This window comes from Larus michahellis, chromosome 3 (assembly GCF_964199755.1).
Source record: "Larus michahellis chromosome 3, bLarMic1.1, whole genome shotgun sequence".
Taxonomy (NCBI): domain Eukaryota; kingdom Metazoa; phylum Chordata; class Aves; order Charadriiformes; family Laridae; genus Larus; species Larus michahellis.
The window spans coordinates 121,705,735-121,723,851 of record NC_133898.1 but is presented as its reverse complement, the minus strand read 5'-3'; the positions used below and the strand labels follow the sequence as shown (position 1 = coordinate 121,723,851).

Here is an 18,117-nt window from a genome sequence, read left to right as displayed (position 1 = left end):
TTGTGGTCTATTTAACTGCTCACCATTTGGTCTTTCAGTCTAATCCTGCTTCTGTGCTGTGGCTGAGTCGGGTGTCCATCAGCAGTGATTAAAGGCAGAAAGCTTCCAGCACAGACAGCTAAGATCTGACATGGAAATATTAAGTCCATGTGTAATTTCATTTCAGAATAATTTTTTACCAAAGTGTAAAGTCATGGGAAAATTTCAAACACTTTCCCAACATAAATCTCGGATAACTGAAATTCAAAAATCAAAATGCTAACATCTGAATTTCCAAGCACAACTGCTATTTCAAAGAATTGGAGTTGTACATTCTCTGCTTTAATCATTTCAAACCCTACCATCCATCACCAAGGAACCTGATTCTACATTCTACATTCTTCCTTAATCTACATTCTACACTCTTACTTGGGTGCTTCAGGAATTATTTCACTTAAGATATAAGAAAACACATGTCTATCGATGTAAGTCTGTTGAGAGCAAATTTTATCTGAGAACATAATTGAATCTCTGAAATTTATTTCTAGCCCCACTGTAATCACGCCTCATGAATTAGTATTAAGACTAAAAGATGGATTTTTATAGAATATAAAGTAGACATACAGAAACAGCTACACTCTTTTCCCAGCAATGTCAGGTGGTTCACAGAGAGATGCTGGAAGCTCTCAGGATGAGTTATAGAATTACGTTCCTCTGAAGGAAAATTCTTAGCTCACATACTTAAGCATGAAAATCTGGATCATTTCAAAACTAAGTAAGTTGTCTGTGATGTAGGTGTCTGCAGGTAATCTAAATGTCTAAGTTTCCATTACAATCAGTGAAGATCTACGTGTTTAATCAGATGACTAATCATGAGTGTCTGCTGCTATTTGAGTTTCCTTATGTTACTGAAGTAATGACAGTTATGATACAGTATCTACAGGAGCTTCTTACTCTTTTGAAGTGGCAGCAGAAAACAGGCAAGGTACTCTAGTATATGAGATGACTTAAGATGTCCAAGTTTTGGCAAATATGTAATTTATATTCTTACTGTATCCTTGTATTATTGTATCTGTCTGTTTCAGTCTCTTTTGTTTGTATCAGCTCAGTCAAGGAAAGAAATATTCTTTTTTGTCTTTGTAAACCACTACTGTGATAAGGTCCCAGTCTAGCTACCTAAGCACCGATATAGGCTGGTCAGTGACTGGCTTGAGAGCAGCCCTGAAGAAAAGAACTTAGGGGTGCTGGTGGACAAGAGGCTCAACATGAGCCGTCAGTGTGCACTAGCAGCCCAGAAAGCCAATCGTATCCTAGGCTGCGTCAGGAGAAACGTGGCCAGCAGGTTAAGGTAAGTGATTCTCCCCCTCTACTCCACTCTCGTGAGACCCCACCTGGAGTACTGCGTCCAATTCTGGAGCCCCTACTACAAGAGAGATATGGACGTGCTGGAACATGTCCAGAGAAGGGCCACGAGGATGATCAGAGGGCTGGAGCACCTCTCCTGTGAGGACAGACTGAGAGAGTTGGGGTTGTTCAGTCTGGAGAAAAGAAGGCACCAAGGAGACCTTAGAGTGGCCTACCAGTATCTTAAGGGGGCCTACAAGAAAGCTGGTGAGGGACTTTTTGGGATGTCGGGTAATGGTAGGACTAGAGGGAATGGATTAAAACTAGAGATGGGTCAACTCAGACTGGACGTTAGGAAGAAGTTCTTCACCATGAGGGTGGTGAGACACTGGAACAGGTTTCCCAGAGAGGTGGTGGAAGCCCCATCCCTGGAAGTTTTTAAGGCCAGGCTGGATGGGGCTCTGAGCAACCTGATCTAGTGGGAGACGTCCCTGCCCATGGCAGGGGGGTTGAACTAGATGATCTTTAAGGTCCCGTCCAATCCTAACGATTCTATGATTCTATAATAGGACGTCCAGCAGATAAGCTAAACTGAGAGGTACATAAATGAATAGACTTAAAGCGGAGGTCTCCAAAGCTACCTGTTGGATACTTATTTTTATTTACTGTGTTTAGTTTTTACATTCAGATTTATTGCCAACTGTGAAATTCACCTAAAGCAAGATTAAATAGACTTGGGCATCTAGTATCATTTTTTACTCAGTGGATTACCTTCTCTGACCTTCAGTTGCCCTCTGAGAAGGGTGCAAATCTCATGTAAGATCCATGTCTTATCTCCAAACACAGTACAGATGTCCTTGATACCCAAAGAGTTGAAAATAAAATTGGATGGTTGTATTTCAGGAACTGATTCCACACACAAGCATTCCCCAAGTGTCTTCTAGTACTGGAAGAAAAGGAGACTCTCAGTGCTTTTCATCTTTCTCTATATTTGTAATTGGTTGCAGTGCCTTTATCTTATCTCTTCTTATCTCCTCTTCAAAGCAAACAGTTACAGTCTCTTCAGTCTCTCTCAGATTGGAATATTTTCTGTGGCTCTGACCTGCCTATCTCTGATCCTTCTCAGTTTTCACCATATGTTCTTTGTACTGGAACCACTGGAACCACAGGAACTGAATAATAGCCCTATTGCTTCTGTTATTGTTATTGTTCCTGTTCAGAATGTACCATTGTTTGCATTACTGTAATACTGTTATAATTTTGACGCTGTTCTCCATTCTCTTCCTTCACTATGTTAGTGCTTTGCTTTTTTGCCCACCTCTACACATTGACCACAGTTCTGAATTGCTCACAACTATGTGCACATTCTCTGCCCACCAAATCCTTACCATTACAGTGGAATACATCTTATCTAAACTTACCCTCTGAACATTGTAGGCCTGAAGTCTACACTAGACTAGGAAACAGTGCACAAGCGTTGCCTCATGAGCTTAGGAAATGGGCAAAGGGTTATTTCAGGAAGGCACACAGTAGAGCACTCTGAGGTTATGTGTGGTTTGATGCAACAAAAGTGGCCATTTTAAGAAGCTGAAGTGCTGTGTGATGAGAATCTGCTAGGTTGTTCTCGCAGAGGAATTCTGGATAGGATAGCAGATTACAAGGGCTTAGTGAACAGGAAGATAAAGAGAAGATTTCAGCAGTCTAACGCAAAGCAAGACTTAGCAAGATGCTAACTATGAGGAAGAAGAAGTAAAGGTAGCACTGGGGTAGTGTGGGGTATAGATGACGTGCTGAAACAGAGGAAATAGGAAGAAAAAAGAATAACACTAGAAAATAAATATCTTAAAGTGCAATTGTGGCAATGAAAAATAGAACAGATACTGGATACAAGGGGAAAGATGGTGAAAGGTCAAGGAATAGAAAGGCAAATGGTGGAGCAGTCAGCAGAGAAGTTGCTGCTGAGAGCGTCGAATAAGAACAAAGAGGCAGCTTCAGAATTAAGCCAAATCCTCATATCAGGTAGAGTAACATAACTCCATCATTGTCAACCAGTTCATTCCTGCACATAAAGTGACTCTTAGCATTACATTTCTCTTAGAAACCTGTCCTTTTTCATTAAACTGTCTCATAACTGGTGTGTTGATATGTTGGGGTTTTATGCCAAAAAGTATAATTCAGAAATCTTCATTCTTGCCAACTAAATAAATATTTAGATGTTTTATTTAACTTGATTAAGCATGTTTTCAAATAACTTAAAAAAAAATTAACTGCTGGAAGTTTTCCTTCTGTTACTAAATAACATCTGAACTAAATAACATCTAACAACAGGATGTTCCCTTTTTTCTGAGCCCCAGCTGCTATTGAAAGATGAACTTTAACCTGTTTTTGCAGTTTATGCTTTATCTTAGTGTTAAATGGGGTTTGGTTTCATTTGAGTGATCAGCATAATGAATCACTGCATTGTCGGTAGCAGAGACAATTGGACAGTCATACACAAACATAAAACAAAGTGCTCCATCTTCACTGAACCCTTTACGTAAAGGAGTTTTAGCCTAAGTGGCAAGTGTTTGCAACCCATTATTATCCAGAGAGACGCATTTTTCAAGGATGTCATGGACTGATTATCCCTCAGACCCCAAAACAGAAGCTGTATACAGAAGGAATTCAGTGCCCAATAATTCAGTGATAATCTGACCACATAATTTGGTACTTAAAATTGGAATCATCATATAGAATCAAGATAAAATGTCACTCTAGCCCCTGGGACATCATCAAATATGTAGGCAGTACCAATCAGGGGTAGCATGCTAGTTTCCAACGCCATTCTTTCTGCCTATGGTGGAGTTAACAAAAATAACATAATTTTACTAATAAAAATGTACTAATATTGAAAATAAGTTTTAACCTAAACTCCAGATTTGGAAACACCTTGATTTTGGCAGAAGTCCATATTAATCAGTGCGTGGAAGTGTGTATTTATAGACAAGCAAGGAAATAACCATTCCATGGGCAAGATGTTCACAGTAGAACTCCCATTTACCATGTAAAATAATAGAGACAAGTTAGTATTCTGGATAAATACACTTCTCTCATGCTGATTTATATTCCATTGAGGTCATATTCCACCAAAACTGAATTTCAGTTGCAAACATGTAACTCTTATTAATGTGGGTTTTAGGAGATACATTTCCTTCTTCAGCAATACAATAAAAACAACGACAACAAAGTCTCATCCTAGTTAGAATACAGCTAGGTTTTTCTTTTTTAATCCAAATTGATAAATTCCATATACCCAGTGCAAGCTGTTGAACTCATTCTGCTGAGAACAATGAATTCATTTTTGATTACGGCCACATGCAGGGGTGCATTTAGGTATATGTACTTCACTGACCCACCACAGACCCACAACAGAAAGTACAGATGACAAAAATAGCCTTCCCCCTTTCCTCCCTTCCTTCCTCCATCCTCCCCTCCTTCTCCTCCTCCCTTCCTTTCTTCTTCCCTTCCTCTCTCCCTTCTTCCTTTTTTCACTCCTTTCCTCCCTTTTGCTTATTAATACTAAATTTTTACCATTATCTATTAGTGGCTTATCAAGTACAGAGGTATCTAGTATTGAAAAGTTGCATTCTTAGCTGAATGAAAGGAGTGAAAGAGCACTCAGAAAGAAGTAAGAGCTCATATATAAGCTTGAATTATGCTATAGGAATATAAAGTCCTTAAAAAGATAATACAGTAGAACTGACAATAAGGTGATTTCAAACAGGGCTTTCTGGAATAAATGCAATATATGAAGAAGATAATATTTGTCACCGAGATTTTGCTGGACAGAAAAGGAGTAATAAGAAATTAATGAAGAACAGGAAAGAGGATACTTGCCTGTAAAATGAAAAAATTGGTGAAGTACAGACAAATGCTTTACTTAAAAAAGTACATTAAAATGATTAAGATTTGACAGCACATTTTACATGAGTTGTACCTGCAAAGAGGAAGTAGGTAGTATTTTGCAGCACCACAATGTTGCCCTGGGTGAGTAAAGATATAAATGTTTAATGTTAAAATATCCCAAATATCTGTCTTTAAAATATGAATTTGATTCCTGTCAGTTGTATGTTAATCAAAGCTGCTGTATTGAGTTTAGAAAGGAACCCAGACAGAGGCTAAAAAGACCTTTCTTCTCGAAGGAGTTTTCTAAAAATCAAGAATTTTGGTTATCATCAGTAGTATTGTGCTGTTTAATCAGCAAAATACTCAGGTGTATGGGTGAGCTGAAGATATTTCAGTGACACAATGCAAAGCCTCTTTAGGGATAAAAGGCAAGGTTTTTTCTCAAGTCTCTGTGACTCTTGGCCTGTGCTAGAATTTAAAATTACAACCACTACAATAGTGTTTCTAATTTTGAAAACATTTTTACCCTGGGAAGGAAACTGAACCCACTGCTCGTTAAGGCTATATTTACGAAGGTGACCAGAAAGTGCAAAGCCTTTGATGTCAGTACCAATAAGCTGAATGACATGTCCCCTTCCTTTCTAACTTTTCAGAGCCTCAGGCCTAACAGGTGCAGTTCATCATCCAGTAAGGAAATTTATAACCTAGTTCATATATAGATTAAAGTTCAGTCCCCACCTGCCAGACATATCTACTATCACTCTCGTGGCTTCATATGTTTCGTTATCGTTTCTGGTAATGTCATGCAAAAAGTACTGACTCATTTTTTTTTTCTTCCTCGTATAGCATCAGCGCCTTAGTAAAATGAAAGAAAAAAAATAATCTCTTTCTCCTCCTCAGATGAGCCATTGGGTAAACCTAATTATTTCCTTAACGATCATGTCTGAGCTTAGTCCACAGAGCCTTTCCTGTGGCCTTCAAGCAGCTGGTATGTCACAGGGGGCATATTCTGCAGTATTGATTATCTAACATTAGGAGAAAGCTAGTGGCGAGGGTTTCCTATGCTGTGTAAGGCAAGCTAGTCTGTTTGCGGACTGTTCCCTGTTGCTAACGTGAAGACAGAAATTTTTTCCCTAAGGAGAACAGTGCCTTGAAAAGGTTCAGGAATGATCTAGTAAAATTCCATGTAAAATTGCGTAGAAATTTGTGTTGCAGCATACCAATCAGTTAAAACTATCAAATTGATGGATCAGCTCAGATCGTGAGTGAAGGCGACCTGTCAGACTCTTTGACTTTGAGTGATTATTGAACAGCTCTCAAAAGCAGAAAGAAAAATGAACTGCTCAGAGTGGTGGAAAAATGAACTCCCAAAACAACTAGAAAAGATTTAAGCATTACTCCTCAGTGTATTTGTGAGCAGCAGAAGCCAGCAAAAAGAAAAACAGCAAGGCAGTAGTTCTATAAATGACAATTCTTACATTCAAAGCTTCCATTTAATTGAAGGTTAAGTATTTAACTGCAGTGTGCCTATTTGAGGAACATGGTATTCCGTAGAAAATTAACATGTGACAGATAAATATTCGAAAAGAAAGAGTAAATAAAGGAAAGAAACTGTTTCTATGTTGATGAACTCAACTTGTAAGTCTGGAAAACAAATTGAGTCTCTCAGAAGTGGCCAGATGAGATGAGGAAAAGCATCATAGAAAGCACAGTGGTGATGTGAATTAATTTTGGGAAAGCAGTTGGAATTTTGCAGGCACAGATGGCATCCTGTGTACATGAAAGCCTGTGGAGACAGCATGAGCTCTAGCAGTATGAAGATGATGGAGGGTTGAAACCAAGGGAGAGATGAAGCAAAAAGGTGCGCAGATTTTCAAGTTGGAGTTCTCAAAAAACATGGTTCACTGAACCACTGATGTTATGACACTCCACTGGAATACGGTATTTTGGAAGGGCTGGCAATACTGGAACATTACAACCTGGACAAAAAGGGTGAAGAAAATGCCACTGTTCCAATGGACGTTACTGGAACAGCAGCATGTAACTTTTCTACAGGAAATCCCTGGATTGTCATTGTGAAAGTTAGTGGGTTATTTCTCAGTCTTGACTTTTTCGCAGATGCACTGCACATCTGTACCAGAAACAGTTATTAGTACTAAAAGAGACAGTAAAAGATAAATTTTCCAGTGGTGAGCTTAGAAGGGAGCATTTGAATGGAAGGTGTAGATAAATAAGAAATTAGAAGAGAATATAAAAAAAAAAGGAAAAAATGCTTTTTTAGAAATACATGGAGCATTTCACCATGTCATCTTGTTGGTGAGAGAGAATAAAGTAGAGGTTTGTGACATCTTTGCAGGAATCCCTTGGCAGAATTCAAAACTGAATTTAGAGATCCCAACCTACCACAGTTCAAAAGTACATTTCTTGCCTACGGACAAAACGAAATGAAGGAATTGGGGAGGTTTAATACTTTGAAAGGAGAATGTGAATAAGAGGTTCAACAGAATCGGTACTTTTTCTTGTTAGTGCAAAAAGAAGACAGACTTTTTGCCCAGGAATATACTCAAAAGAACTAAATAAATATGTAAAAAGGAAACATTTTCCACTACCTACAAGGAGAGAAATTCTGGAGGAGATGGCTTATGCCAAATATTTTTCTACTCTTGATGCCTCAGCAGGCTTCTGGCAGCGGTTCTTAGACAAACAAAGTGTGTGTTTATGCGCCTCCAGCACCTCCTTTGGGAGACAAGGTTTCCTCCAATTGCCATTGGGTTACAGTTAGCACCATAGGTGTTTCGCCAGAAAATACAACCTTTTTTCTCTGGTGAGGGACATGCTAAGACCTAAACAGATGACACTGTGATCTGGGAAACACAGTAGAAGACTAAGACCAATGTTTCCAAGGAGCTCCCAAAGAACCTGAAGTGCTGAGCCTTGACCTAAATGAGTAATAACAAAAAAAAATGTGAGCACTGTGTAGTGGGTATATTTCTTAGAAAAGAAAAGAAGAAAGGAGGAAGAAAAAGGAGAGAAAGGAAGGCAGAAAGAAGAAAAAGTGAAGGGAGAAAGGGATGGAAGGAGGATTCTTTGGAATCTAAGCAGCTTAGTACATACATGTACTCAGTCCTGAGCCCTGGTCCCTGCTACATGTATTATGTTTGCATTTAATCCACATGTGCAATCCACACATAGCGGAAGCTAGGACTTCGTACTCCCAGATACATGTCTCCACATGCACAGGAGTCGTTTCATTATTTACTTGTTCAATTTTCTGGCTCTACAAACTTCAAATCGTGGCTACATAGTAGCCCCATTTAATCAGGAAGGCTGCTCCTAACCAGAATTACATGTAGCCATACATAGGACACTTAGACATAGGGTCAAACCCTTTCTCATGACAAAGCAGGAAACTTGATCATCTACTTCTCGAGCAATTGCTGTAGTTCCAATGGAAATGGAGATGTTTCACTCATTTAAAGTACCTTTAATGCACCCAAATACACAGCTTCTTCATGTACGTGTGAGGAAGCAGTAGCGTGCAGCTAGACTAAAGTCCCTCAAGGACGGAATGTCAAATAATCGCACCTTCATCATTTGATTGGACTCCACTGACCAAGGCTCATAGCATCCTGATCTAGTTAGACCTGAGTGCGGGGTTGGACCAGATGACTTTTAGAGGTCACTTCCAAACCAAGTTTATTCTCCGATTCTACAATTGCTAAGAGATTTCCCATATCCATAATACCCATGCACAAATTATCTCTCTGTCCAACATTATTTCAGCGTATTGGTAGTATTGTCATACTTGCTACATTTCATAAGACCATTGATTCAGTCCGTACACAGCAGGTCTGCTGAATACATGAGATGGTGGACTTTGTGAATACTCAGTCCTTCCATGTACATGTGACACCTTCAGTTTATCAAACCTTCTTTACATATATGAACTGCACTTACTCTGGATCTGTGCATGTTCTATGTTTTTCATTTTCAGGTAGTACCAATGTGTGGACATGCAGAACCTCCTAAACCAATGGCAAGATTTTTAGGAAAGAAAGAAGACATAATTGGCAAAATTCAGGAAATGTATGACAGCTCCAGCTGTCTTATTTCATCAGCATTAATAAATGAGCTGCATTTTCTGCAATAAGCCATGAAACTTCATTTCAGTAATGGTTAATTACCAGATGCTGATGACATTTTTGTCTCCTTTAGGGATTTTTCCCCTTATTAGGTTTTCCTAAGAAAAAAGGTGCGCAATGTCCACAAATAGTTCCTTTCTAAATATAATTTAATATTGATACTTAATATTATATTAATATTAATAATTTAATATTTATATTTAAGTTTTTTGAAGGAAATGGTGAACAAACGTCATGGTCTCTGGCAGTACCTACTGCTTCAACAATGCTACCTTACAGTGGTGAGCACCAGGGCCCAAACTGTCTCTGTTTCCAAGTAATGCACTAAAGGAAAAAAAAATCTTAAGGGAAAAGAAATGTGGAACACAGCACTCACCTGAGATGGCTCGGTCCAAAGACAGTTGAAGAACTTCCATTTAGGTGTTTCATTTTTAGATCAGGACTAAATCTATGCAGATTAGAGATATACAGCATATACCAAAGACTGGAGCTACTTCCAGTGTAGAACATCAGGGAGTAAATATTGATGTTTCTGTCATCCTTTGTTTTTTCAAGTCTGCACCAATACCCTCTGCCTGTCTTTGTCATACAGAGTACAAAAGATGCAAAGATGTACGACCTGTGATACAGTCACCGGGCTTCAGAAGGGTTCCATCTTTAAAATCTTCATTTCACTTCCAAGAGATGCACGCAGAGGAGAGTGGGACTTAGCCAAACGGAACTGAGAAACAAAGAATGAAATGAGATAATACGGGTTAAAACAGATTGGTCTGGAAGACAAACTGTTTTCTGAGGTCAAAGCCCACAATTTCACAGAAATAGCTGAAATAAGAACTTTATGTTGTCTAACTCCATGGGAGTAATGACTTTTTCCAATGAGCTGAAAACAGGGGGATTCCTTGATGACTGAATAGATAAAAGTGTGTGGCATTTTGTGGCACCTGTTGTGAAAAAAAAAAGTGCTGTCCCTTGACGAGGTAATACAGCAATATAAACCTGTCACAGTAGAGTGGTGCATCCATGTTACCTGCATGCTTATGGGCTGAGTCATAACTTCTGCTTATGTCCATGTGATGTCATATTAATGCAATCAGTCAACTTCAGCTTGAGCCCGAAGAACCACCTAAAGGCAGTGAGAAGACACTAGGCAAAATAGGGAAATAGCTAACAGATCTCTGAATGCTGGCGCTCCAGAGCTCTATTTATCTGCAGTGGCAAAGTGAACAAATAAATAGATTTTAAGTAATAGCCAAAACCTGTTGATGTTTCAATGCAGAAAGGGATCAAATGCTAGGGGCAAAAATACGATATTTTTGTGCAGTCTCTCTGGTAGAATTACACTGCAAAGTAAAATCATTGTTACGTATCACAACACATATTGAGGCAGCTGTGGACACAAAAGTAAACAAAACCCTAAAACTTATGTTGCTTTTTGGAAGTAAAAAATAATAATCTTCATTGTGTCTATGATCGGTATAAGTGAAGGACGGAAACCGAAATGGAAAAATCTAAGAAATGCTTTCTTTCTGATGCCTCCGATACTGATGAATCCAGGAAATAAATTTCTGCAGGAAATCTCACTGAAACAACACGATCTTGTTAATGTCATTAAAGTCCTAATTACAAGGAAGATGCCTCCCTTACTGGAAAGAATGTCCTGTCGTACATCAGCGCTTAACGTTCGGTTGAACTTATGTTGGGAGTTACATGATCCTAGTGCATCCTGGGAAATGTAACCTAACTATGAAGTCCAAGAGAGAAAGGGTATGAAGAAATAAGAGACTTTAGGGATAGCTGCTGTGATGCATGGTAACATGGTAACATTTCAAGGGAAAAGAAATTACTGCTTAGCTAAGCCAAAATTTTATTTTTTTGATTCAACAAACTAAGAGGAAATATTTTGATTTGGGAATGTCAAAACATTTCAATTTGATCAGATATACAAAAATTAAATTTACTGAACAAAATTTTCTTAACTATTTCCATAGTCAATTTTTTTATTGCAATTAGCTTTGATAGATATGAGAGAGAATTCAAACTACTAGAATTTCTTATGACATAAAATCAGTCTTTTTTACCAATATGCATATTCATTAAAAGGTTTTTCATTTGTTTATATTTGAATTAGGTTTATCTTCTTCATAAGTTTATCTTCTTCATTCAGATAAATTTTGTCATCTTATTTTCATACTTTTGCTATTATTAGGAAAAAAAAAAAGAAATTGAATCTAAGGAAACAAAAGACCTTACTTTCAACAAGAACACGACCTGATTTACCAGAATATTGCAAGTAAATGTAAAACTATTTTTAGAAAGGTATATAACAAATTTTTGGCACAACAAAGGAAAAAATCTTCAGCTTCTGTTCTCCTGCCTGTATAGGGAAGATGACTAAATTGCACAATACTCTCATTTTCTCAAGAACTCATACCCTTAAGCCTCTCAGCGTCTATACTGAAAGCATGCTGCAGTGATCATTTCTTCCAGCTATAATTTATGCATTGTGATCGTTCCTATGTAGACGTGGGAAATTTAGTTGAATACATTGTTTGAGTCTGTAGCTGAGGGGTTTTGCTTTTAAAACTCTGTTAAAGAAAAAACCCAATGAACTGGAAGAGTAACTTATCTCCAGTATATGCTCAGTCTTCTGCCTTCAGGGACTCCCAGCAACCAAAGCAGAGCATTGCCTGGAGTGCAGTAGGGATCTGGGACTCTCACCTTTGGACCTTTGGCAATTTGCTCTGAGCTTTCTAAACCGTTTGCCTCAGCTGCTTGCTACGGACTATATAAATGGAGGTCCAAGTCAGAAGGCTCATTCTCCCTCTGAGGCGGTAGGGAAGAGGTGAAGAGGGAAGGGAAGGAAAAACAGGAAAAGAAAGCAGCAAGAGGGTTCAGGGCTCACCATGGGCCCTGCGCAGCTCTTGCTGCTCTTGCTGCTGCTGAGCAGTGGTGTTCTCACACGTAAGTACTGCCTTTTATATTAGTGCTTTTTGCCGCTTTATTTATGAACTGGTGAAAAAAACAATAATGCAAAAATCAACAGGACAATGGCTTATAAAATTAGAGAGCGTAAGCAAAGATGTCATCTCTTCCCTCTGTAGAACTGTGTAATCATAGGAGCATCCCAACCTAGAAAAATTCACAAATGTCATCTGGTGTCTTTTGATCAGATTTAATGTAATTTGCAACTTGTAAGGAATTCCCATAATTTTTTTTGGCCTAATTGTTGTTCTGTCCTTTTAAACCCCCATGGAGATACTGTAGCTTGGAGATACCATACAGACTTATCCCAGCTGTTGCTAACCTATTTTGCACACAATATGAAGACGGAGAGCAATAAAGCAAAATGTGCTTGGCAAGCAACACTGACATTTGAAATACAATTTTGTGTTAAAGAGACATAGTCATCATCAGTAGTAGTAAAAGAAGTAAGCCAATAGAGATTTTTTTCCTAAGATCAGAAATGACAGCTTAGATCAATATGGTGCTGTGTATTGTGAGCTATCCTTGCTTCCCAAGAAGTGGCTTTGTAGAATACGACATAGTAGTGTTAAGACTTCGGGAGCCTTAAGGAAGAAAGTGAGTCTGGGGCCAATTACGCAGGTCTGGTTTTATATGCAGATCAAATTCATCATAAATACACCTTTGCTGAGCTAACATTCTGTTGTTGACTGATGTTATACAACTTTAAAGGATGCCCTTGTTTCTAATGGTTATTATTAATGTTAATACTATTGTAATAGTAATAGTAGTATTACTGTTGCTACTGCTATTAGTGTAACTAGCATTAAAATCTATTTCTGTAGAGTGGTCGACCTTATAATTCCCAGAATGAAAATTTAGAAAGTCTGCAGATAATATTGTGAAAAGTGCTGGCATTTATGTGTGATATCCCAAAGACTGACATAGCGTCAAATGAATGCAGCAAATTTAGCAAATTTACTAGATTATATTTTATTTTAAATAGAGTCATGTGGGACATACCTAAGACAGATTGGAGCAAATGATTCTACTGAACTTGAATAGGCTTCCAATCAATATTCTTTTCCTCCAAAGAATGAATTCTCAATATTCAGAAAAGATTTAACAGCAGAGAATTGTAGTATTAATTGTCAGTCGTCCTTTTTTAAACGTACAAAAAGAAGAATATAGCCATTCATCCATTATGCAGTATTTTTGTGTGCTCAAACAGACTAAATTTTTGAAATAAACAGTGTTATATGGTACATTTCATCTGCCTACCTCTACATTTTGTGCCCATTGTTTATAAACTTTCTATTTCGCATAACATAGGGCCTTTGAAAATACTTGTTAGCCTAGAAGCTGATCCTTCTCAGTTTAAAGCAAAGTAATTTAACTCAGTGACCTAAAGATCCAATTCTGAGGTCTTAGTTCACAATATCAAGGCAACTCTAGATTTGTCTCTGTACTGTCCATTTTAGTAGGCGCTTTGGTATTTACATCGGTGTGCCAAACTTCATCAAAAGTTGGTATAAATTATAAATGTCTTGCAATGAAAATGTAGTATGTTTATTTCCATAGTCCTTGTTTTATAGCTATAAATTGCTTTCCCAGCTTTTAATTCTTGGTTTTGTTCTTTACAGAAGAAGAAACACCTGAAAGTGGAAATCCAGGATGTTCAAGTAACTGATTTTCTGCATCTGCTTTTGTTATTTTATGTTACAGTATTAACTGAATATATCTTTCAAAGCCTGAATTTTCCTATCCCATAAGTCTCTTCCTCTGAAATAACTGAAACAAAAGTGATGGCAATATTCTGAAGTCTTTATTGCCATTTATTTTAGGTATTTAATTATCCATAAGGCTTGGCTCCAAGAATTTCAAAAATTTCCTAAGATCGGAAAAGCTGAGGTTGAGTTTCTAAACTTTTAAAAAGCTCCCATTAGGAAAATACTTCCCATTGTTTTGTTGATTTCTTAATTGTCAGGTGCAAATTCCTTAATCTAGAAATCCCTGTTTATCAGGTGTGAAGCTTTAGCGGCGAGGTTATGTACAGTACACCTCACCGTAGGCTGAATCTCAGTTCTCATTTACCCTTCACAGTGACTGCTAAACCCACAGAATTGCACTTGCATATCTAACTAAATACCTGTAGAATAAATCATCAACTCTCTCAGCAAGGACAGCAATTTCTTTAAACAAGTCAAGACTCAGGAAACGCTGATTTTATGCCCTATCTTTATAATGAACTCGGCCTGGCCCTGACTGCTTGGTTAAATACATAATGTTCCACCACAGGGTCAAAGTACCAAATGAGTTGTTTTGTTCTTTGTCCCTTTGGATCTTCAGGGTTGTTTTTTCCCCCTTGTTGGATGCTTTAGCACCATCTCCAGGCAATTGGGTTTATTTCAGCTGCCTGAACCAATTCAAAGGTCTGGGCTTCATTGCCGCTTTCTTGAATATTTTTGATACAATAAATTATTTGGTATTTGCATTTCTAATCTGATCGTTTCCTTATGCCTTTTCCATTTATTTTTGTTTGAAAGTGGGAAATGAAGCAATAATTAGCCTTTTGGCTTTAACATAGTGGATACTGGTGTTGCGAAAATTTCTGAGAATGTACAGTTAAGCAATGTTATAGTCCAGGATAGCCAAAAGTGACAGGGATAGTGTTGAATTTTTTTAAAGCAGTTAATTTTAAGGTTAATTGGGTCATTTAAGTCGGTTTTGAAATGTTTGTAAGATGCTGATTGCTGTGTGAGAGCTAGTATTGATGATATTAATTCTGTTTAGCAATTATATGAAAGTAATCTCAATTAAAACACTGCTGAACTATGTAAAGCTAAAAAAAGCGATAGTCCAAAGAGTAAATACGAGATTCATAGTACTATTCTGTTCTCCTCTCTAAGTATGCAATTCTCTGACATAAAGGGCAAGATGACATTGCCACTGGCCTCTGACATGATAAGTATTTTATAAAAGAGGAAGAGTAAGCTACAGTCATGGCAGATATAGTCAGGCAAAGTCAAGCAGATTTGATGGCAGACATGTGGGTTTACACTTAGATTACTTTACCTTTTTTTTTTCTGTAAAAGTAGATCAGGGTTCTAATATGTTCAGACAGTCGCAAATAACCAGAGGGGAGCAATTTAGAGAATTGCTTTTCACTCAGCATCACAACAACCTCACAGTCCCAGTGAGCTGCTCAGTCTAAAGAGAGGGAACAGTAACTTCTCTAACGCAGTCACTGACAGTAACTGCTCTAACACAGTCACTTAAAATGCCCGATCATCATATGTTGAGTTTAAAATGATGTTTGCAGTTATAACGGGAGGGAATTGTAATCGAGGGCATTGTTTGGCCTACATTACACATTCCAGACACCAAAAGATCATCTCATATCCCTGTATATGACAGTGAGACAAAATATAATTTTCCTTTATGTCTCTATTACCACATTTGTTCCTGCTTGTAGAGTTTAAAATTACAGATAAATTGCCTCTGCAAGCAACAGGAGCAGATTAAACACAGGTGATATTCATCCCTTTGAGGAAGCCCATTAGGTTTTGGGGGTTCCTTTGATAAAAAGAGAAACAGCTCTGGAAACACTTACTCCTGCCTTATTCTTTCACATAACTTAGTGCATTTGTCTTGCTCTGGATGCTCTTCGTATAACTTAGGTTTATCTCCATTAAAGAGTCTACTCTAGTAAAATTTGCTGATCTAATATGTGACTTAGAGCAGATCATGTTTCAGGAGGGTCTGGGGCCAAAAGATACTCTGTAGATTCAGGTGAAATGGTATTGATGAATGCTAATTTTGGTGTTATATCTGTTTCTGTGTTTATTTGCTTTCAGTCTCAGTCATGTGACTTAGATAAAGCAGCTCCTGGCATTTGAATTATTATGGAAAAATCTGAGCTGAAGGGAATCATTTTATGACCAATTTGAAAACTACCATTTGATTGGTTTAATTTAGAAGGAATAGCGTCATTTTAAAAACAGTTCCATATCTTAGGTTTTCTCCTGTTTTTGTCATTAATGTTAATGGGGCATGATTTGAAGGCCAGATGGGGTCATATTTTCGGATCTCATCAAACAGAGCGGTGGGCCCCAAAACGTATGCTTTCCCACAAGTTTCGTCTTATGCTTCAGAAAGTATCCAGCTGACATGAAGGCATTGCTTCTTTGTCTGAAAGCTATTCTGTAAAAGGAAATAGTGGGAGGGTCCTCATGTTTCCTTTATATGTGGCATTCATTTTAGTTACACAACACTAGGCGTGTATTTTAAGTATGGTCATACGCATATCCTACCCAAGTCATAAAAGCACCCTTTTTTTCCCAATTGCAGAAGATGCAACCAGATTTAAACACCTCAGAAAATATGTTTACTCATATGAAGCAGAAACATCAAATGGGATCACGGGAACAGCAGATTCTCGAAGCGGTTCAAAGATCACTTGCAAGGTAGGGAAAGAGGAGTAAGTACAATCGATTGGGACTGTATACTGAATAACATGGGAGCTGGCAGCCGGGGAGCATCCTTCAGTGTTTTGCCAAAAAAGATCATTCTTTTAAAGGCACATGTTGAGAGTCCTAAGGACTAAGCCCTCCCTGTCCTAGACAGGTGCTGAGGATGGCAGACCTCCTCAGAGGCAGAGGTGGTTCATACTGCTGTGCCCGTGCATTTCCATCCTGATTGGGCTGTACTTTTACACGAGAGAGGGGGAGGACCTGGTAGTTCAGTTTTCCTTTGCTACCAGGCTGAGTCTATCAATGTCCACCATACAATTCTAGAAGTTGAACCAAAACAGCTCATTGATGCCATGACTACTTGATAGCCTGTTGATGGTAATGCTCAAGCCAGGATCAGGGCTGTAGGAGTAAAAGGTCCTGTAGACCATTAAACTACCCAATGTCCCTCCACCTTGCCCAAAACTTTCCCATCTTTTTTTTTTTTTTTTCTGAAATGGAGTAACTAGGGAAAATATTTTTTTATGTAGCGCACACTGTTCTGACCGAATCTAAACATTGATCAGTGTAATGACTGAAGTTTTCATACAGTCCTTCTAGTACTATAAATTTTCAGAACCTAAGTTACTTGTTTACTGTGTATGCAGCATACTCCATGCCATTAGCCAAGCAAATACCTGCTTTCATATCTTCTCCCATGTTCCCTTAAGCTATTTAAAGTACTTTGGAATCTTTCCAAACAGCTGCTAGCAGGGTGATTCTGCCACCTTACAAAACCCAAGGAATACCTTATTTTCAAAACTGCAACTGGATGAACCTGGAAACGTGATAATGAAAAAAGGATAAACACATCATATTTGTGCTTTCAGGTTGAACTGGAGGTACCACAGCTGTGCCACTTCATCCTGAGGACAATGCATTGCTCCCTGAGGGAGACTTTTGGTGTTGACACTGAGGGAAGGGCCATGCTGAAAAAGTCGAAGAACTCTGAGGACTTTGCAAATGCCATGTCCAAGTAAGAAATATCAATTATCATCAGTACCTGTAGCCTTGACATGGAACAGGCTTCAGTGTTACAGTCCACCCTGACTATGTTTTTTCCAGGCATGGAACACGTTTCATGATAACATGGTAGACTTATAAGCTGGTTCCACAGCAAAACTCTCCCTGATATAATTTAGGGCTATCTTGGCACAGTTCTCAATTGCTAGTGGGGTAGGGTTTTTTCCATCCGGAATTTTCACCTGGCCTGTGTTTGTCATTTATATCATCTACATCAGGAAAATGTTGGGTAGTCCCTGAAAAGGTTATTGCAAGTGGAATGTTCCTTCTTG

The 18,117-nt window shown here is 38.3% G+C and overlaps 1 protein-coding gene across 1 annotated transcript in view; it reads left to right on the top strand.

The window, feature by feature from the left end:
• Nucleotides 1-12,178: 12,178 nt before the first annotated feature.
• Nucleotides 12,179-18,117, top strand: part of APOB (apolipoprotein B) — a 37,238-nt gene continuing 31,299 nt past the window's right edge. The window contains exons 1-4 of the mRNA XM_074581947.1: nt 12,179-12,311; nt 13,955-13,993; nt 16,662-16,777; nt 17,653-17,798. Coding sequence (XP_074438048.1) covers nt 12,254-12,311; nt 13,955-13,993; nt 16,662-16,777; nt 17,653-17,798 — 359 coding nt within the window. The 5' untranslated portion in view covers nt 12,179-12,253. The remainder of the gene's footprint in view (nt 12,312-13,954; nt 13,994-16,661; nt 16,778-17,652; nt 17,799-18,117) is intronic.